We start from the raw sequence: 22,348 nt of genomic DNA, 5'->3' as shown, positions 1-22,348 counted from the left end.
GATACCCGATTTTCATGCAACTCCCAAAAGGGTCGTGGGACCCACAGGTTGAGAACTGCTGATCTAAGATAATGTGTGCACACTTCCAATTATAAATACTCAGGTAGCAAATGACTGGATGAATGGGAGGATGGAAAGCTTCACTATCTCTGAATATTCATGAGCAGGTACTGATCCTAGTCAAAGATGCCTGCACAGAGATACTGCCATAAAGTCTTTTAACCCCCAAAAGGGTCTCGATCCACAGGTTGAGAACCAATGCCCTAGAAGGAACCTAAACACATATACACATTGTGTGTCTGTTTTTTATTAAGTAGCCCTAAGGTGGAATTTTAAGCCACACAATATTATAAAATGTCTCATAAAAACATTTAAAATGAAGCTAAGGAGAGAAAGCAAAAAATATATTTTGTGACTTAAACTTACAGCTATTCAGGTGTACCATCTTGGATTGTGTACCAACCCGGGAGGGAGCTCATAGTCCTTGAACACACCGGTGTGAGGGAACAGTCATCTTGTTAGAGAAGAACTCTGATCTCACAGTCTGTGTTTGTGCTCAACATTATTAGAGTTTATGGTTGTAAAAAGAAAAACAGCACAGCATCACCATGACAACACGGACTCTACTGCTTCCATTCCTTTTCCCACATTTTGCTCTAACAAAAGAGTGCTAAAACTTTGTCTCACTTCTCTAAGGTGATAAAATTCACATCTTTGCACTACCTTAAACAAACAAAACATGCAACCCAATTGGGCTGTATGGACTACATCAAGAAAAATGTTGAGTTTACCCTTAAGTTTCTAGTAAATCATGATTTAATTGTCATTTTAAATAAAATTGGCTTTTTAAGTCACCACCTCATTGATTTTTAATTCATGTCCTCTACAGTTTAACCACTCAAAATATACAACCTAGTGGTTTTTAGTGTAAAACCCGAATTGTAAACACCCAGATCAATTTTAGATCTTGTCATGAGCCCAGAAAGCCAATCCACCTCCTTCAGCAGCAAGCTCCTCTCTTTCCTCCTATGTGCATTTTGGCATTCTGCACTACATAACCACTGATCATTAATCTGCTTTCACATGATGGAGTAGCCTATTCTGGACATTTTCTGTAAATGAAATAGCTTTGCCTTTTATTTTATTTTTATAATTATTTTATTTTTGCTTTTTAAAAATATCAACTTCATGTAACATGCTTTCACAGTTAATCTACTTTGCAGTATGTGTCAATGATTTTCTAGAGTCGCCCACATATGTTCTACTGTGTGAATATATAAAACTTCATCCCTCCAATAGACGAACATTTGAGTTGCTCCAAACTTTGGGACCATAGTTAATTAAACTACTGTGGCTACTCAGAGTTTTGTGTAGAAATACATTCATTTCTTTGAAGTAAACACTTGGTAGTATAACTGCTGGTCCTGTAAAAACTATGTCTAACCTTTGAAGGCAGCACCAGAATGTTTTCCAAAATGTGTACAACACTCTACATCCCCGATAGCAATGTACAAAAAAATTCACTTTCTCGCTTACAAGTGTTATTATCTAACTGTTAAATATAACCTTGATGAGGCAGTATCTCTGTGTGATTTTAATTTGCATCTTCTTGATGGCTGATGGTGTTGAGAGTCTCTTCATGTAGCCACTGGCTGGTTTTTGTTTGTTTGTTAATTGTGTTTACTACAATTTCTTGTCACCCATTTTGTTTCATTGCTGGGGGTGGAGCAGGACATTGTAGACATTAGGCAAGTGCTCCATCACTACACAATTGTTAGACCTTTGCCCACCTTAAACATGCCCGCTGATTACTGAGTTGTGGCAGTATTTTATGTATTCCAGATGTGAGTTCCTGACTGGAAAGGTGACTTTCAATTTTTTTATTCCATTCTATGATTTGAGTTTTCACCTGATCGTATCTTCTGAAGCACAAAAGATTTTAATTATGATAAAATCCGGTTTATTCTTCTTTCATTGATTGTACTTTGGTGTCATTTCTATGAAACTATTCCTTAATTCAAGGTCATGAAGACCTACTTTCATGCTTTCTTCAAAGTTTTCTCTCTTACAGTTACTGAGGTTTCACATTCATTGTGTAATACTGTTTCATGCACACTATGAAAATTGTGCTCCAAATAGTAATTGGAGTAGTTGGAGGATATGTACTGTCAATCAGAACTCTCACGGAATTAAAACAATGCCAGCATGCCAATAAGTATCTTTTTGTTGAAGTAACCAGAAATGTTCATAAAAATCCCTAAAGCATACTAGCAACTTTAGAAAGCCTTTAAGTATGTGGTACACACAAGTTCTGAGACTATACATCTTGTTATATGTTCTACAGAATGTATATGGAAAGTCAAAATGCACTTTTGCATTTTGGATGAAGTAGTGAAAGTTTGAAACTTTAGACTGATGACCAAACAAAGCGGATTGATCTTGATCACTCTGACACCACTGATCACATAAGGGAAAGGTTCCTATTTATTTGCTGCATGTTGTTTTCTCCCACTATAGTCGAAGTGTTTCTCATATTACTTCTAACATCTGAGACAGTGGTTCTCAACCTTCCTAATGCTGCGACCGTTTGATACAGTTCTTCATGTTGTGGTGACACCCAACCAAAAAAATTATTTCATTGCTACATCATAAATGTAATTTTGCTACTGTTATGAATCTTAATGTAAATATCTGATATACAGGATACTCAAATATGCAATTGATTCCCCCAAAGAGGTCATGACCCACAGGTTGAGAACTGCTGATCTAAGATAATGTGTGCACACTGCCAATTATAAATACACAGTTAGCAAATGACTGGATGAATGGGAGAATGGAAAGCTTCAGTATCTCTGAATATTCATGAGCAGAGTGCTGACACCAGTCAAGGATGCCTGCACAGAGATGTTGCTAGACGCTGCTCCATGGTCATTTCAGTTTCCTCATGACATGTTGAATGACTAAGAGTTATCTGTCACAGTTCCCAGAGAGACCTTTTCCCATCTAGTGAAGAATTACTGTTAAGTAGCAATGCTTATTCATCCTTGCCCTAGCTACAGTGAGACATTTCAAAGGAAATCCCTAGCAACCCAATATGAAAATTCAATAAGCAAAAATCTTCTGTCCAAATTGCAGGGAAAATCTAATCTGTTTGATTCTGAATAAAATTAGAAGTAATCTTTCTTCCCTGTAGTCTCTAAAGTTCAATATTTACTTCCTAGTAGAAGTTCATAAGCTTGTTGACTATCATTATTTAAATATTATTATCTTTTGCATAGATATTATGCAACTTAATGAAAAACTACATCTATGGTCTATGTTTCCATCTTCTCGTGTATTTGTTCCTTTCGTATACTAAAATATTACATTACATACAGATTTTTGTCTGAAAAAGTATTATAATTGGCAGGTATGTACTTGATATCTAGAGTTTTTTTCCCTTTGTGTGTGTGGGCAGGGCACATAGCACATAGGTGTATGAGTGTATGCGTGCATACATGTGGAGGCCAGAAGATAACCTTAGGTATAATTCTTGTCACCATCCACCTTGTTTTTTGGGACAGGGTCTCTTATTATTCTAGAGCAGTAGTTTTCAACCTTGCTAATGCTGTCACCCTTTAATACAGTTCCTCATGTTGCGGTGACCCCCAACCATAAAAGGTTATTTTAATTGCTATTTTATAACAGTATTTTTGCTGCTGTTATGAATTATAATGTAAATATCTGATATGCAGGATATTTGATTCGTGACCCCAAAGAGGTCACAACCCATGGCTTGAGAACCAATGTTCTAGAGCCTACTAAGTTGACTAGACTAGCTTCCCAGCAAGCCTCAGTGATTTGCCTGTGTCTATGTCTCTACCACTCAATTGCAGAGAGTACCATCCTTGGATTTTAAAATATGGGTTCTTGGATTTTAAAATATGGGTTCTGAGGGTCAAATTCAGGCCCTTGTACCTGTGTAATAAACCAATGAATTATCTCCCAACCATCAATTCTCTTCTTGAGTTCTTTGCTACGGACTAAATATTTCTATTTATCTCAAATTCATGTTGAATCCTGACCTCCAATGTGATGGTATTTAGAAGGACTTTTGAAAAGGAATTAAGTCATGAGGATAGGGCCCTCATCATGGAATTAGTGCCCTTATAAGAACAAACAGAAAGAACCTGCTTCCTCTCTCTCTTACCTTCAGCTCCAGAATTGTAAGAAATATTCCATTATTTAAATTACCCAGTTTCAGTCATTTGCTGTGGAAACTCATATTCACTAAGAAAACTATGATTTTGATGAAAATGACAAACTGGTTTTCTTAAAATTAAAAACAAAACCAGATAAACTTTGACAAGCATTACTCTGGTCTCCTTCCACCAAGAAGTGACCTCATGCCACCTTTTAATGACAGAACTGTAAGAAGAGATTGGCTAGACTCCTGAGGAGGTCTCAGCTTTCATGACCACTGTATCATTTCTCCTCCTATAATCCTTCTATAATCCTTCCACTGCCCAGAATGTGTCATATTAGCTGGGGATACCAGAACCATCTTGTACCACGAGGAGAAGGCAGGATGAACCCACCAGTGAGCCAACATCAATAACTACCTCGTTCAAAAATTCTGCTTACATCAAGGAAACTTGGGTCTGTGATCCCTTTATGCTGTTGATACTGCCTCTCTGTGGCTCACAGCCAAACCCACTTCAGAGCTGATAGAGAAAAGTGAATTTATGAAAGTTAAACTCTGTCACCTGTGATCCCCTCACTCAAGGCTGAGGCAAGAGGATAGTGAGTTGGGAGATCAGCTCGAGCAGCTTAATGAATCTGTGTCTCAAAAACCAAAATCAAACCTTGGGGGGAAAAAAGCAGCCTAGAAAAATTACAAATTAGGCCACGAGCCTCTGTGTTTGCATCAACACCTCAATCTATCCACCAACTCACATCTGGGATCACGTTCTGGATGTGTGTAAGGCGGCTACACAATTATTTCCCAAATTCTAATCCAGGACACCTTGGAGAGCTAATTCAGTTCTGTCAATAATTACACTAAGAAATCAGCACAAACTAGAACGGTTTGGAATGAACCAGGGCACATACTCTCCCCACGGGAGGCCGATGTTCTCTGTGGCCTCAAAATAATAAAGCCCTTCCCAGTTCAGGGGACTGAAATACACACCACCTCTACTTTAATATGTGTAATTAAGTTCCCCATCGCAATGCCTAGATTTTAATTTGAGGGAAGCACAGAAATAATATTTAGGTGCTAGCATATGGTGAATGAAAAGAGCATCATATTTGTGGCCTCGTTCTGTCTACTACTGTTCTGAGTTGACCACCTCTCACATGCTTTTTTGTTTGCTTCATTTGTGTTACTTTGCTCAGTGTTGTCTGCTTAAACAGCTAACTTCTGTACAGATGTAGTCACAACAACGTCCTGCCTCTCGTTTCTCTGCCTTGCCACATCTCTATTTCATTCACATCTCAATTAAAAGGGAAGCAAAACGAATCTCAGTTGAAAACATGCTGCACTTCCCTTAGCATAATTCTGCTCCTGACTTCCCTCTTTTTTCCCCCTGATGGCTCTCAAAGCCATGGGTGGTAGACCTATTTCATATAATACGTTTCCTTTCAAGTGGCATGTGTTGAGACATTTCCAAAAGGGAAGTCCCTAGTGTTGAAAAACTGGATAATGCTATAAGGAGAAAAAGGGAAAATGATTAAGATTTTAGTGTTTTCTTGTACAACCCAAGATACATTCAGAGATCAAACCTATTAATTTTTCAGATGGTATTGGAGGAGACCGGGTATGATTGACATCTAGTTGCTCCATCTTTGTCCCAGATCTTCTGTCTTCTGAATGGTACAACATTCCAGACCCTTGTGTCATTGAAAAGTCTATGCTCTCAGTTCCAAATAGGAGGAGTTTGTGTTTGTCTGTTTTTGTTGTCATTGTGGTTTTGTCTATGTTTTTAGAATTTCACACTTTAGTACTATATTTACTTCATTTCAACCCCCCTGCCTCCAGTTCCTCCCATATTTATGTCCCCCAACTTCTTCTCACATTCATGACTTCCAATCTTTAATTATTATTGTTACATAAATATAAATATGTATAGGAGCATATATGTACATATATATGTATATACATATATACACATACATATACATACAGCCTGCTGAATCCATTTAGTGTTGCTTGTATGTATGTGTATTTAACACTTACTGAAATCTATTGGGGGGCTTGTCCCCTGTTTTGGTTTTAAAGCCAATTCTTGTTCAGATAAAGTTGAGTCTTGAGACTTAGGCTAATTGTCCATAATTAGATGAGAAGCAGCCAATCACCCAGTGGCCAAGGTAGATAAAGAGACTGGATTAGGTGTCCCAGGAACCATCACTGTAACTAAGGATGGGATAGATCCTACATAAGTCTCATGCACTGAAGTCAAGGAACTGACTATTCTGTGAGTCTCCTTTGACATGTCTATTGCTGACATGCATGGTAGTTCATATCTGTAACCCCAGCTTTCTAGAAGCTGAGGCAGGAGGACTGCAATTCCAGGCAAACATAGGTCACAGTAAACTCTAGACTATGCTGAACTAGAAATGGTACCTTATCTTAAAAACAAACAAATAAATAAAACCTAAATCATATGCATTTATGTACATACATATACATGTATATACATTCAGTTACTATCATTATTATGGATAATGTTAAATAACTATAGCACACACTGTCCTTAAATCAGAATGGAAAATTTAAAAATTTGGTATTAATTCAAATTATTTAAGCACAGGTGCTCATTCACGCTGCTCTGAGAAACTCTTTTTTGTTGTTCTTCAATGAAAAACATTAGTAGAAACACATGTTAATTTTTACAGTGTAGGCCAGCTTTAGGGTTGAAATAAGAATGTTTTCTGAAAGTTACAAACTGTAGGCAAGAGACTACGATAATTTTCTACTGGACAGCTAAGCAGTCAAAATCTACTCAAATGTGAACCCTTAACTGCATTGGAGAGTACACAGCGTCGCAGTCAGGAAATCCTTGGGACCAAAGAGACATGAGTTACTGCAGGAACTAAACTCAACGATGCTCCATCAACTTATTCAACAAGATTTAAGCCTTCTTATGGAAACTCCAGTTTGAGGTGTGAAATATTAACCTGTAGTATATATAATCCCTAACTTCAAAGGACATGTAGTATGGTAGGATAGTAAGGTATACAAAATGTCCTATGGGGTGAGTGGTTCTTACAATTAGTTAACCCAGTCAAAGCAAAACTGGTGACATTAATTCTTTCTCAAGAAAGACAGAATAACCCAACGAAAATTTATATCTCACATTTGCCAGTAGTTAACTGCCGGGTTCCTGTGATGCCAGGGTTTCATTCTTTTTCTTAGTTCAACATTCCAGTTCAATCAACTAATACATATATATAGTAAAATAAAAATAGGCAAAAGAAGTTATTTTTTGGCCAGATGATGTGGCCAAAAATTACTCTAAGCTGAAAAGAAATGATTCAAACTTCAAGAAAACCATAATGAGAAGACAAAAATCTAGGTTCATTACTGTGGGATGGTCTGTATGTCAAATGTGTTGCTGATTGGTCAATAAATAAATCACTGATTGGCCCGTGGCCAGGCAGGAAGTATAGGCGGGCAAGGAGGAGAATAGAGCTGGGAAGTGGAAGGCTGAGTCAGAGAGACACTGCCAGCCGCCATCAGGACAAGGAAGATGTAAAGTACCGGTAAGCCATAAGCCACGTGGCAAGGTATAGATTAATAGAAATGGATTAATTTAAGCTGTAAGAACAGTTAACAAGAAGCCTGCCACGGCCATACAGTTTGAAACCAATATAAGTGTCTCTGTTTACTTGATCGGGTTTGAGCGGCTTGGGACTGGCGGGTGAGAGAGATTTGTCCTGACTGTGGGCCAGGCAGGAAAACTCTAGCTACAAATGGCGCCCAACGTGGTGGCAAGAGTTTCCACCTAAAAACTGAGAAAAAGGATTCTAAAACGGAGCTAAAAACAGTTCCTAATTGTCTCTCTCAAATGAGCGGCAGCTGCTGGTTTGAGCTACTGGCGGGTTCCTGGCGTGCGTGCGCGCTCGACCTGCCGCCATATGGCGGGAATGAGGCCTCTGCAAGTGGCACATTAAGCTGCATTGTGGATTTAGCCTTTGCTAGTACAAAACAAAAAAAAGAGGTTTCTGGGCTACATGCTGCTTGGATAAAAACATAGACCCACGATGGCTCCCAGAGCTGGCGGTAAGCATACCGCCGCCATGTTGGGAAGCTGAGGTGGGCGGAGCCAGCAGCCACAGCTGCTGCAGCTTAAAGCAACAGATTCACAATAAGACAGATTCAGATGTAATAGTTTAAAATGTGTGTAAAATATACGTAGGCTTAAAAGAGACAAAAAAAGGTGATATATACAGTATAGAAACAAATACATAGTTTTAAAAAATAAAGTCTTTAAAGAGACAGTAAAATTAATATAAAAAATAAGCCACGTAGAGATGACTATTACACAGAGAGTCTGGATTGTGTTGTCTTTGGGATTCTTAACTACAGAGAGATATTTGATTGTAAAGGAAGCTGAGTTAAACCAGTATGTATATTTTAAAGATACTTTGACTTCAAAATTTGGATGTAAGGATATGTTGCTTTGGAAAAGAGTCTCTTTTGTTTCCACAGAAAACAAGAGGCTATGGATTTGTTCCAGAGTAAGATACATCAGGTTTGACCAGCCAAGACCCCCTGAAAGGTCTCCGATGACACCATGGCCCAGATGATCCAACATCCAAAACCATTTCAAGACAACTGGCTCAGGTGATACAGCCTCACGGACTACTCCATGATCCTAAAATTTTCTTTGTTTCCCCAAAAGATACAGCGCCCCCCTCCAGCAGGAAGTAGTAAGAGAAGCTACGCCCAAATTCCCAAATATACCAAGCTGACTTTGGAGATGTGTAAAGGTTAAAACCTTCCTTTTTAAGAAAAGAAAAGGGGAAGTACTGTGGGATGGTCTGTATGTCAAATGTGTTGCTGATTGGTCAATAAATAAATCACTGATTGGCCCGTGGCCAGGCAGGAAGTATAGGCGGGCAAGGAGGAGAATAGAGCTGGGAAGTGGAAGGCTGAGTCAGAGAGACACTGCCAGCCGCCATCAGGACAAGGAAGATGTAAAGTACCGGTAAGCCATAAGCCACGTGGCAAGGTATAGATTAATAGAAATGGATTAATTTAAGCTGTAAGAACAGTTAACAAGAAGCCTGCCACGGCCATACAGTTTGAAACCAATATAAGTGTCTCTGTTTACTTGATCGGGTTTGAGCGGCTTGGGACTGGCGGGTGAGAGAGATTTGTCCTGACTGTGGGCCAGGCAGGAAAACTCTAGCAACAGTTCATGACCTAGATTACATTCTTAACAATGTAATCATTTAGCAAGTTCCTATGATTTGACCTTTGACTTTCTTTATTCAGGTGTCACTAACTTCAAAACTGCAGGATGCATTTGATATTAAGAGCAAAGACCCATCTATTTCTCTTCCTCAGTCCTTTCCTCTCTCCTGCGGTCTGTTTTTCTCTCTCCCCTCCCTCTAGATACCACTTTCCTAAGACACCACTCTGAATATGCCTCAGATATTTAGATGTTTCCATGTAGAAGTAAGCTGATGAGGGAATTATAGTGAACTGGGAGGGTTTAAAGTGCTTGGAATGCAGCCTTGACCAGAGGTCAGATCCCCAGCACTCATGTAAAAGGCCAGGCTCAGTGGTACATGTCTGTCATCCCAGTACTCTGCAGGTGGAGACAGGATCATCCCTGAGGCTCACTGGACAACCAGTCTTTCCAGTCAGTGATTTCCAAGTCAGTAAGAGACCTTAGCTCAAAACATAAGGTAGAGAAAGACCAAGCAAGACATCTGCAGTTAACCTTTGACCTCCACATGTGCCCACATATAGTCACACGTGAGAACATAAACACATTCATTGCTTACATGTCACACACACACACACACACAATGAATGAATAAATGGAGGAATGTATGTATGGATGGATAGATGATGGATAGCTATTCTATAAGGAATAGCTTCACTTCTCTGTTCTAAATACATTATGTTTTTAAGTATACTACTTTTTAGACTAAAGCAGACATTTTTCACTGAGATGATGGGAAGCAGATGGTCTCCTAGGAAGATGCCATGGCACGTCTTTACCCTCTACTCATTGGATAAGCAGTGTTTCTTTACTACAGAAAGGAAAACATGGTGATACATGATTTTAAACCTCTAACTTTGATCAGCCTCGACACAGGAGGCTCATGACTAGCAATGTGCAACCCTTACACACACGTGAGCCAGAGACTATGCAAAGCTGAATTGGAGGGCATGAATCATCACAATCAGAAACATGATTACAACGATAACCACCAGACAGCCAATTCATTATTGCCACAAATAGGCTGCACGATGGTGCCATCAACAAGCTCAACAAGGTCTTGGCCAATGTCTTCATCTGGGGACTGCAGATTTCAATGCCGTGAGAAGTATTCATCCTTATCACATAGGATCTCTAACTGTGAGCCCTAGGTAGGATCGACAAGGCATGAAAACAATTAATTCTAACAGAAGGAGAAGCAAGGACAAATTTCTTCTCCGAGCCTTAAATGAGGAAACTATTTTGACTACGGTTAATGTGGAAATGTTTATTGTGTACTGAATGACAGGAAAGCTTGGGCATCGATAATAAAGGAAAAGGAAAAGTAATTAGAGGCACAAACGAAAGAGCAGGTTTCTCTCTACCCCAACCTGTGGGTGTAAAATGGTCTCTGGCAGCTCTCAACCGGGCTTCTCTTTTCTTCTCCCTCAGAGCCCCCATTCTCTGTGCTTCTCAGTAACTGTTAACTCTTTTTCAAAAACCCAGGGTTATCTCTGGTCTTCAGGGTGTCTGCTCTCACTGACCTAGGTGTGAAATTCTAAATGTTGTTAAAGGTTGTACATTAATCAGATAGCTCTCCTTTGTTTGCCTAATCATTTTTCTCAGTGTCTTTACATAAAGCTTCTCAAAGAATTCTGGCTTTGATGGTGTCAAACTCTAGGGTAATAAATAGTTCATTGTGGGAAAAAACAAGAGCAATGTTGATCACAGAAATGAACACTGAACTGAAGTGCCTTCTTCTTGACCTTCCTCTGCTTGTTAAGGGACATCATTTTATTCACTTAAACTTTGTTTCCCAGAGAGACCTTCTGCCACTCAGCAATAATAACATCAGAGATATTACGAAGACCTAATGAGATAGTTTATAAGAAAGGATGAGGGAGATACAAAACAGTCCACAATGAAAAGGTGTCATTACAAATAAGGCCAAGGACAGAATGGCATCATGAAAATCCTATGGGTTTTCAGTTCAGGCCTAGATCTACCTCCTGCTCCTGTTGCTAGGATGGGCTTATTAAATCAATTACCTGTCTATGTCTCAGTTCTTCATCAATGGCTAATTTAATTTTTTCCTTCTTTCCCACAATTGCTTTGGAACCTGGATACAAATCTAAAAGCCCTTTCAAGGTAACAACCAAACACCATTTATTATTTGTACAAACACGATTGTTAATCCCTTTGCTACGGGGGCTATTGCAGCTGCTGTCAAAATAAGTTACTGCTCACTAGAACACAGACTGACTTAAAGAAGTGAATTTATCACTGCCGTAGATCCATACACAGCCACTACAGGTTAAAGCAGCATTCAACAAAAGATAGTGTTCACGTCATCTTAACTGATCTCTCAGTTAAAGAAAACGACCATCCATTTACAAACTACCTAATGCATATTTGGGAGATAACTACTTAAAGTTTACAAAATAAATAATAATTACAATAAAAAATAGAGCTTTCCCGAACATATTAATCATTATTAATCAATGAAATGTCAGTGACATGTGTGCTAAGTACAGCAAACTGCTCATTAAAACGCAAATCACTCAAATTGCATTTGAAGTATAATTTTTTTTCCAGATGCAAATGTCAAGGCTCTCAAGTTGTCCAAACCGTTCACTTACATTTTTACTTCCCAAAGGCTGACATGCAAGAGTATCTCTGCTCCAAACTTTTTTTTTTCACTGTTTCCTTCTAGGCTGGGGCAATAAATAAATAAATAAATAAATAAATAAATAAATAAATAAGGAAAGAGAGAAAGGACATGGTAGGAAGAAGGGCCATATCAGCTGACACTAGAGCTGGGCTACTGGAAGGATTGTGAACATTACAGATTCAGAACAGAAAAAGGAAAATATAATCCTGTCAGCAATGGGACTGCAGTACTATCCTTGAATATTTATTTAAAAAATACCACTCTACACAGGAATTACCGAAAACATTGTACCACCAATGTCCTAGCCACAGTAAGAAAATGATGTAGATTTACAACATATTTTTAATGATATCCCTCTGTAGTTCAGTCATATATACAAACTTCAGTTCAAATTACTTAAATATGAAAAAAAAAGTTTGGCCTGGTGGTGGTGGTGGTGGCACACACCTTTAATACCAGCATTCGGGAGGCAGAGCCAGGCGGATCTCTGTGAGTTTGAGGCCAGCCTGGTCTACAGAGTGAGATCCAGGACAGGCTACACGGAGAAACCTTGTTTCAAATGCCCCCCCAAAAAATGTTGATGGAAGTTAATTTATGGAGAAGCTAGTCCTTAAGCTCTTCCCCCTGTGTGCAGTGAAATATTCCCTTCTTCCTTTGACTCACACCTAAATACAACCATTTAAGAAGTTTAGATGCTTTTATAGGCATTTTCAAAATTTATAAAACTCAAGGAGAATAAAGTATATAAATAAAACAGATTAAACTTCAAGGCAGAACAGGTTAAACTGCAAAAAAATTGGACACTTGATATATAGGTATATAATGCAATTTATGCATATAATAAAGAAATTACATAAAATGTCTATTTCAGTCAGTTCTTTCACAGGGTATGAAACAGATTTCATTTTTTTCTACTTAAAAACAAAGTGTTTTTTAATTTCATTAAAACTATTTTAAACTCTCTTTCAAAAGGCACAGTGGGTTTAAATTTAATCAAAGAAGTAAGAAACAAACACTTAAAACTTCTTGCTATAAAAAAATCAGAAGTCAAAAATGAATAGAAAGACATCCAAAATTCATAGACCAGACTACTTAATATTGTTTAAATGTCCAAATTTACCTAAAGCAAACTATAGATTCAATATTATTTCTATTAAATCTCAAAGTCCTTTTTGTAAAACAAAAATATCCATATTAAATTAAAAGTCAAAACAACCCCCCCAAAAAAATGGAAAAGTAAGTAAAGCAATTAGCCTCCTGATTTCTGATCTTAAAACAAAGATCCAGCTACAGTATTCTAACGGAATAATCCTGGCACACACAAATAGAGACATATTTTCAATGTATGGTACTGGGGAAACTTCATAGCCATATGCAAAGGAATGAAAAAGACCCTTTCAAATATATTTTTAAAAATTCACTCAAAATAGGCAAAAGACTTAAATATGAGAGTTGAAATTAAAGCTTCTAGAAGACAACTGGAAACAAAGCTTCACAACATCAAATTTGGCAACAGTCTCTTCAAATGACACCGAGAAAAAAAGGAAATAGAGGGAAAGCCTGTGGAACTTCAGCAAGTAAAATTTCTGCACAGCAAATGACCAAGAAAGTAAAAAGGCCACCTGGAAAGTGAAAGAAAATATTTCCAAGTTATAGTTGACGAAGAGTAACTAGCCACCATAGATGAGCAAGCTCTAACTCAGCAGCAAGCAGTAAACCAAGCAAGCAAACAAACAAACAAAAAAATGTCCAAGGAATTAAATATGCTAGTCTCCCAGGACGCTATGCAGAAGACATCACAGTAGACACACGAAATGTCAATAAGCTCCGGGACATAGAGAAGCAAACCTTAACACAGACTATACTTGGGCATATCCTAAGTGGGGCGATGACCAATGTCAAAAGAATTCTTTTTTTTTTTTAATTTAGAAAATGTCAAGTATTGGGCTGGAAAGAGACATCTGAACTATTGTGCATTGTTGGTAGCAATACAAAACAGTGACAACGCACGGAAGACAGTATGAGGGTCCGAAAAGAAATTAAAATAGAGTGTTTTGGTCTAGTAGTTTTGTCTCTGGGTGTACACCCAGAGAAATGAAAATATTTTTGAAGACGTATTTGTAACTTGGTGTTCACTGCAGCATTAATCCTATAACCAAGAAGCAGAAGGAACTTAAATGCTTTTCAACAGATGAATGGGCAAAAAGATACACACAATGGAATTTTATTAAGTTTTTTAAGACAGAAGTAATCCTATTGCATGCTATAACATAGATGAAATGAGAATATTCTGCTAAGTGAATTAAATTTGGGGAGGAGAAAAGGAAAAATGATTATAATGGGCATGCAACTTTAGTTCTTACAATAGGAAAAAGGTATAGAGATCTGTTGTCCAAAGTGTAGACATAGTTAACAGTAAAGTACACGCAAAAATATTAAGATGGAAAATTTGTTATGTACTTTTAACCAAAGGGGAGAGAGAGAGAGAAAGAGAGAGTCATTGTTTGTTCACAGTATCATGCACCCTCTTCCCAAATAGAGGGCAAGGCCAGTAGAGTACAAAACTCAAGGCCTAACCATCTCTGCCACCACCAGCACTGTCAAAACAAGCATAACATTCCCATGGAATAGAAATGACACCACACCACCAGCAGCTTCAGGCAAGCCTGGCTCCATGTCCTGAAGAAAGCCATTTGGCCTAGGGCTCTCTCTAGTTAGCTGAATGAACTAAAATTCTTCCGTGTAAAGTGAGGACCAGAGCCTGGCCAGCTAATCACACAATGAGCTGCACTGTAGTACCCTGTAGTGAAAAAATAAAGATGATGCTCCTTCCTAGAAACTCAAGGCAGTCCATTGCAACAAGAGCAACTAGCCCAAACCACACCTCAGCCCAGGCTCCGGCACTCACCCAACTGTTCCCCTAGGATAACATCTTGGGAATGCCTTAAAACTACTCTAAACTAGGGATATTGGAGGCTGGGTAGAAGCTATCCCAAAAGCAGCAGACCTCAGAGGAAGAACTATCAAAGAGAAAGGGAAAGGAACATGCCCCAAAGCCAAAACCCAGAACACTTAAAGAATTAATTCTAAAAGCTAGCCTGAATGTGGCTATAAAATGACACTCAAGAAAATTGATACTTAAAATACAAACTCAAAACGATGGAAAACACTGACCGATTATGTTAGAAATGCTTGGAGAGATAAGCTAATAACTTCCTGTGAAAAGTGAAAAAAGCCATACAACAAACACAGGAAGAAATAAATCAAGGATAGGAGGATATTAATAGAAGTCATTCAACATTCAGAAATGAGAAACACCATGCCTGAAATCACAAAACAGCTTAAAATTTGAACACAATAAGTTTGATTATTATATCATAGAAATAGCATGAAAGACTGGAAAGCATGGTTGATAGATAAAATGGATAAGGGATACAAGTCCATTTTTTTTTTTTTTAGAATTAGAGAATTATAACTTTCTGGATTATAAATTCATTACAAATTTCTAACAGGTAAAAACAGTTTAAGAACAGGAAACATGAAGTGAAAATATTTTTCCCATTTCCATAGAGATTACCTAAAAGGAAATATTAAATTGACAACAAATTCCAACATTCAATAACAGATGCCGGAAACCAATGGAATATCATTTCATGGATGCTAGGGGAAATGCCAGTCCAGTGAGCTGCTTCCAAGCAAATGAACTACAGTCAAAGGGAAAAATGGAAGGAAGCGTGTGCATAGATTCATGAGGTAGGAAATTACCTGTTACACAGAGATACTTATACAAGAAGTCACTACATGTAGATGCCCCCACAAAGAACAATGAAATATATTGTTTGGAGAAACAGTAAATACAGCAAGACTAAATTTGACATAGTCAAAAACTGTTCGTAGAAATTACTTTCTAAGTCTGGTAAAATACAATAACTCTCTACAAATAACTCATTTTAAAAATACATTAATTCAGATTGGTGAGATGGGTTTTAATAGCCGAGAAAATATTCTACAGCTCATGAGCTGTATAGAAAACAGAAATAGAAAAATATTTATCAATGTATGTAATCATGGATATACGTGAATTGAAAACTAGAAGCAATCACTCAAGGAAAAGAAATGCAGCCTAAGTTTAAAAGAATAAAAGAAAAATGGGAAAATTTCAGTGATGCAAGAGAGTTTAAAAAGATAAACACCAAAGTACGTTCAAACACGCAAAATGCAATGATTAAAAAAAAAATCTAGATAAACCAAAAACCATGTCAGATATATCTATGTCTGTATTTATATATCTATATAGTATAGATAGATATGGATACAGATACAGATGATATAGATAAAGATATAGATGTAGATAGATATAGATGATACAGATAAAGATATAGATGTAGATAGATATGGATAGATATGAATATGGATATAGATAGATGTATAGAAGAGATATAGATACGGATATAGACAGAGATGGAGATATACATTAGTTTGCCTGGATTTTGAGAACAGACTTTAACCCTTAAGCCCATCCAAGCTACCCAGCAACCAGCCCACCTTCACTGCTCTCCTCCTTTGCTCCTGCTTATGAGTGAATGAAGAGATCTCAAAGGTGGGAAGGGAACGTTATCCCAGCTTAACTCTAAACAGAAACCAGAAGACGACAGTATGGACACGATAGCATCACTGCATTCCTCTTGGACTCAGTTTCTCTAGGACTTCTTCAGTTTGTACACCACCCATCTTCCCTCCACGGATCTCTTGATGGCCTTCACTGATGTGCTCTCCTGCACTGGTCACGGGAAACAGGAAGCTGCCTTTCAAATAACTTCAAGCTTTAGTACATGGCAAACACACCCCCAGGAAAGCTGGGGCTAGCACCTGCCTTTGAATTCACCATAGGACCTCTGTGCCAGTTTCTCGTTGCAGCACACCAGACAGACAGACTGGAGTACAGAGTGCGATGTAGCCCATACACTCTGATGTTGGTCCCTATAGTCCCATTAGAGGCTGTTTAAAACCAGGATTCGCCCTGCCAGTCTGGGACAGAGATAGGACCTTGAGAGAGAATAGAACCAGCTTGCCTATGCCAGCGATGATCTCCTTAGAATTGTAGGACACTTGCTCCTGGTACCCTAGCAGAGAAAGCGCTGTGATTCTATATGTGACAAAAGCAATCTTATGTAGCGAAGCATGTAACTCAGGAGATGATTGCTGGCTTCACAAAGGTGTTGGCTTTATTTTAGAATCGCGACTGTCAAAACTGCAAGTTTCTTTAAAACCTCTCCATCCTGCAGAATTGAGATCCATGCACTTAGCTTCACTTCTAAATAAGAAGTATAGAAAGAATACAACTCTGAAAACTGAATGAACCTGCACCCTGCTTTGCCGCATCCATTCTATACACAAATCACTGGCCAATAAAATCAACTCTAGTTCAATGGCCTTACAGCTTCTATGCCATCACATCTGATCCTTTACATGCTTATTCAATCTTTAATACCATCCCCAGGTCATCTCCATATTTTTGTTTTTTATCCCAGTCAATGTTTGTGTTACTGCTGTTTAGCTAACTAGAATTATTCAACATAGTACCATTCCTTACTCTTATTTTGATTTTTCTATTTTGAATGAATTTGTAAGGGATTGGGGCCATAGCGTAGTGGTAGAACACTCGCCTAGCATGTGTGAGGCCTAGATTCAATCTCTGCTGCTAGGGAAAAAAAAAAAACTTAAAGAAAAATTTAAAAGGACTTCCTGATGATTTTACATGAAAGCTATTAGTATATCTAACATGATGCATGAAAAAAGAATGCTTGTTACTTAAGCTGAAAATGTTCCTATCTCTAAATGTTATTTCGATCACCAACTTGAAAATGTGTGCACATGTATGCCATATATAAGTGGACATGCAGATCTGAATATACTCAGAAGTAGACTGTATACTTTGACCTTTCAAGTTATTTTGTGTTTTAACTAACACAGTAATTATACGTATTTACGAGAGACCATAGCAATAACGGCAAACAATATATAACAATCCCATCAGAGTAACTGGCCTATCTGCTACCATGATATTTATTATAGGTTGTAGGGAACATTCATATGATAGCAGCTTTAATATAATATATGATGACAGTTATATTGATAATAAACAAGTATAATGTATGAGATTCTCACTTAATAGTTATGTGAAGTCTATTATGGCTATTCAGTGTTTAACGTACAACTGGGAAACACAGGTGAACTTCCTAGACAGTCTGTGCAATGACCAAGATTACAGAATGAGTAGAACTCCTTAGCTGTGATTTTTCAAAACGATAATTTTTATGAATCACAAACAGGCCATTCCCATATGAAAAACATAAATTATTCAGAAAAGCTACATCTTTTCAGTGCATGAATTAAAACTTTTGAGACAGAACAACCAGGATAATGCTAACTTTAAAATGTTTCTTATATGCTTAAAAATGTGTCCATTCTCACAGTATAGCACTGGCACTATACACTTAGTTATTTGTAGATTTGAAGAGATATTATATAAAAGAGGAACCAACACCAACCCTTTCTTTAAAGGTCCAGAAATTAAGATAAAGTGGAAAAGTTATTTGTACACACACACACACACACACACACACACACACACACACACACAATGCTGACATGTGCATAATACACTAAAGTCATTGTTCCTAATCCAGAATTCATTACACAAATCCATTTTCTTTAAATTAGATAACGTCTGTAAATTAGAGAATATGACACACTGGACACTCCATGGACTTATGAAGCACAAACAAAAGCAAAGTCTATGAAAATTATTTCTCTATGATAAGATAAAGAAGACCCTCTATAAGCCATCTGTCCTTGAAGGGGAGTTAACAAGGGAAAGAGAGAGTGTCTTACTCCTTGAATTGAACAGACAGGTAAACTCCAAACTTCATTCTCTGAAAGTCAAAACTAGATGTAAAAATACATAACAATGAAAGTACCTGGTTCATTTTCACTCATTGGCACATGATTTTTAACACCCAAATGGTAAAATCTTTTCTGTAGTCCTGAAAATCAGTTTTAAAATATAGGGTGACATCAGTTCCTTAAAACAATGATTGCTTCACACACACACACACACACACACACACACACACACACACACACACACGGAGGTACTTACTGAGCTGTAAAGATAGCCTTCCCCATTCATGGCCACATAGAGGCTGGCCTTCACGCCTTGGATGGCCACCACACGCAGTCCCACAGGAATTAGATTGAAGAGGGCTAGAAGAAGAAGAAAAAATGACAGGTCATGATTAGTGACCTTGCAAATAAACCATCTTGCTCTTTACAATGTCCTTAAAATTTTCAGTGTTAAAATCTGTTTATTGGAAACAGCATGGAAAGAATGATGGAAAGGGAGAGGGAGAGGAAGGGAGAGAGGGAGAGACAGAGAGAGGGGGAGGAATGGAGGGGGAATTAAAACAAGGGTAACTACACTACCTTGGCTTGTCTCTACAACACCATCAATGACTCACAGAAGTTCTAGTGAGAGGCGTGACTCAACCGGTACAAAAATGCTAGATTAGAAGAACTTTAAGCGTCTCCATGGGTTGGAGTGTCTAGAATCCCTGCTCCCCAAAATAAACATAGCAAGTATTACAGGATATTTTTCTAACACACAACTTGAAGCAATAACCTCTCAATAATAAAAGCAACCATTCATCCTAAGTAACAGTAAAATACAACCATTAGAACATGAGAGAACCTGTTTCTGTCTTCCTGCTGTGACCCTGAAAAGGTCTTGAGCACAGACAGTGACTACGCTCATGGACTAACATGGAGCAACAGTGGGGAGACCTTGTCTAGATATTTTGAACCTTTGCATGAAAATGAAGATATAATAATAAATGATGCGGTGGTGTGAATGAGAATGGCCGCAGATGCCCATATATGTGTATGCTTGGTCCCTTGTAGGTGGACTGACTGTGTGAGGAAGGATTAGGAGGTGTGGCTTTATTGGAAGAAGAGTGGTGTGTCACTGGGGATGGACTTTGAGGTCCCAAAAGCCCATGCCAGGTCCAGTCTCACTCACTCTGCCTCCTGCTGGTGGATCAGATGTGAACTCTCAGCTACTGCTCCAATGCCATGTCCACATGCTAGCTGCTCTGCTCCCTGCCATGGTGGTGGTCATGGACTCACCCTCTGAAACTGTGAACAAGGTCCCTATTAAATGCTTTCTTTTATAAGTTGCCTTAGCTGTGGTGTCTCTCCCCAGCAACAGAACAGTGACTAAGACAAGTGGACAGGCAATTTATAGTTTGAGCAACAACACATAGATGTCATAGCTAAAGAAAAATATACTATATAAAACATCCGAGTTGGCAAGTTGATCGAAACCACCTAAAATCAAACAGAAATATTGTCTTTATGTGTTCAAGTTGCCTGTAACCCAAAATACTAAGCTAATGTATCCACTCAGAGGATAGCGAATGCATTGACCAGAAAAGACAAAGACTATACCCTCTGCTCCTTCTAGCAATTTCTTATTGTGAAGTATATGTCACGGCCCTGGGTCCAGTTGCTTTTGAGGTTACAGAATGAGCATCAGCAGAAATGTGACCCTGGAAATATTTGCTTCACATACAAGAGGAAAGCAACCAGCCACCTAGTTCGACTCTATAGATGGCATTGCAGGGAGACATTAAATATCACATGACTACATTTGTAACAAGAATTCCTTGCAGTTCTCTTTAATAAAAGGACTAGCAGAGCTCATCCACCCTCTCTACAGATAAAATTCCTTCAGTTCTGATATTGTCAAAGTTTAACAGAGTATGCCCATCAGTTAACCCAATTGCTTCCACCTGGGTTTTTTCAATGAGACAGTAAGCTATCTGCACACACAGCACAGACACAAGCATGTACAGTGTTTGGATTTTAGTCAAGTGTTTGGTTGAGACTTGCAGAGGATCAAGTCTTAGACTACAGGTTTCCTGGAACAGGACTGGATTCCTAGTTGCTGACACTGGCTCCTTGAACCTGTTTTCTCATTTGTCCTGGAAATGTAGACTCTGTTATAACTGTTGCTTAAGGATTAATTGTTGATTCAGTTTAGAGCTGAGCTAATTTTAGTTCTTCCTATAGGCTCCACACTGATCTTGCACATTTTAAATTGCTTAAGAAATATAAGTCAGTCTGCTTAAGGAGACAAAGTTAAGATACACGGAGTAACCTAATACAGTGTACTATTTATTTCTATAATCAAATGACTACATGCTTCTCTGTATATAGTTTGTATGTTATGGAAGTTCAGGGGAAAACATGGAAGATCTTTGTGGCCTGAGGTATATAGGAAATGTTTTAAACGCAGAACACAAGACTGAAACTGGCCCTTAGGAAAAGAGAAGAAGGTTGGGGTTCATTCTTGGGAGACATAAGAAAGCACAACATGTAAATAAACAAGCACCTTTCTAATCATAGAGATTTGGGTTTTACCAAATGGACAAGAGAAGTATGACACATAGGACTTCAGCAGCAACACAGACAAAAAGATGAGAGTTTTGAAGGTGGATGTTTCTAGACAAGCCACTCAGAGTCACGTGGCTTTGAGCTCCCTACACCCTTCATGTGTTGTTTTCCTACCTGTAAAGGTGGGATAACAATACAGTGTGCAAGTCTACACACACACACACACACACACACACACACACACACACACACACACACACTGTATTATGCTCTTAAGAGTATCTCACAAATAGAGTTATTTAATATTAACAGTAAATAGTGCCTCTTGTGTATGTGGATGATGGATGTGCATGGGGGGGTGCACACATGCCACAGTACACATGTGGAGGCCGGAGGGCACCCCCGGGAGTCTGTGCGCATCTTCTACCTTATTCTGAAGCAGGATCTCTGACTTGTTCCCAGCTGCTTCCACCAGGCTCTCTGGTCTGCAAGCCTATAGGTTTTATTTCCACCTCCCATCTCACCACAAGAGCTCTGGGATTAGCTACACATTCTCACACCCAGCTTCGTATGGGTTCCAAGGATTCGAACTCAGGTTCTCACATTTGTACTCCAAGCACTTTACTCACTGAGCCATCTCCCTAGCCCAATATTGAATAATTCTCATAAATTATGATCTGACATAGATTAAAAAAAATCAGCATAGTTCCTTAGTAATTTTCTTAGTTTATACTCAGCACCTTGTTTAGTGCTTCAAAAGATGACCTTCCATATCTGTGCATTTTCAAGATGCCTATAAACTCATATT

General features: G+C 38.3%; 1 protein-coding gene across 4 annotated transcripts in view; it reads right to left on the bottom strand.

Moving 5' to 3' along the window:
* The window catches only part of Fgf12 (fibroblast growth factor 12), a 539,336-nt gene that overhangs the window by 169,249 nt on the left and 347,739 nt on the right, over positions 1-22,348 (bottom strand). For all 4 annotated transcript variants that reach the window (XM_052740607.1, XM_052740606.1, XM_052740610.1 and 1 more), the window contains one exon: positions 19,250-19,353. In XM_052740607.1, coding sequence (XP_052596567.1) covers positions 19,250-19,353 — 104 coding nt within the window. The remainder of the gene's footprint in view (positions 1-19,249; positions 19,354-22,348) is intronic.

The sequence above is a fragment of the Peromyscus californicus genome, unplaced genomic scaffold (assembly GCF_007827085.1).
Source record: "Peromyscus californicus insignis strain IS unplaced genomic scaffold, ASM782708v3 Scaffold_16__1_contigs__length_79575227, whole genome shotgun sequence".
NCBI classification, from domain to species: domain Eukaryota; kingdom Metazoa; phylum Chordata; class Mammalia; order Rodentia; family Cricetidae; genus Peromyscus; species Peromyscus californicus.
This window is presented reverse-complemented; position numbering and strand designations above follow the sequence as displayed.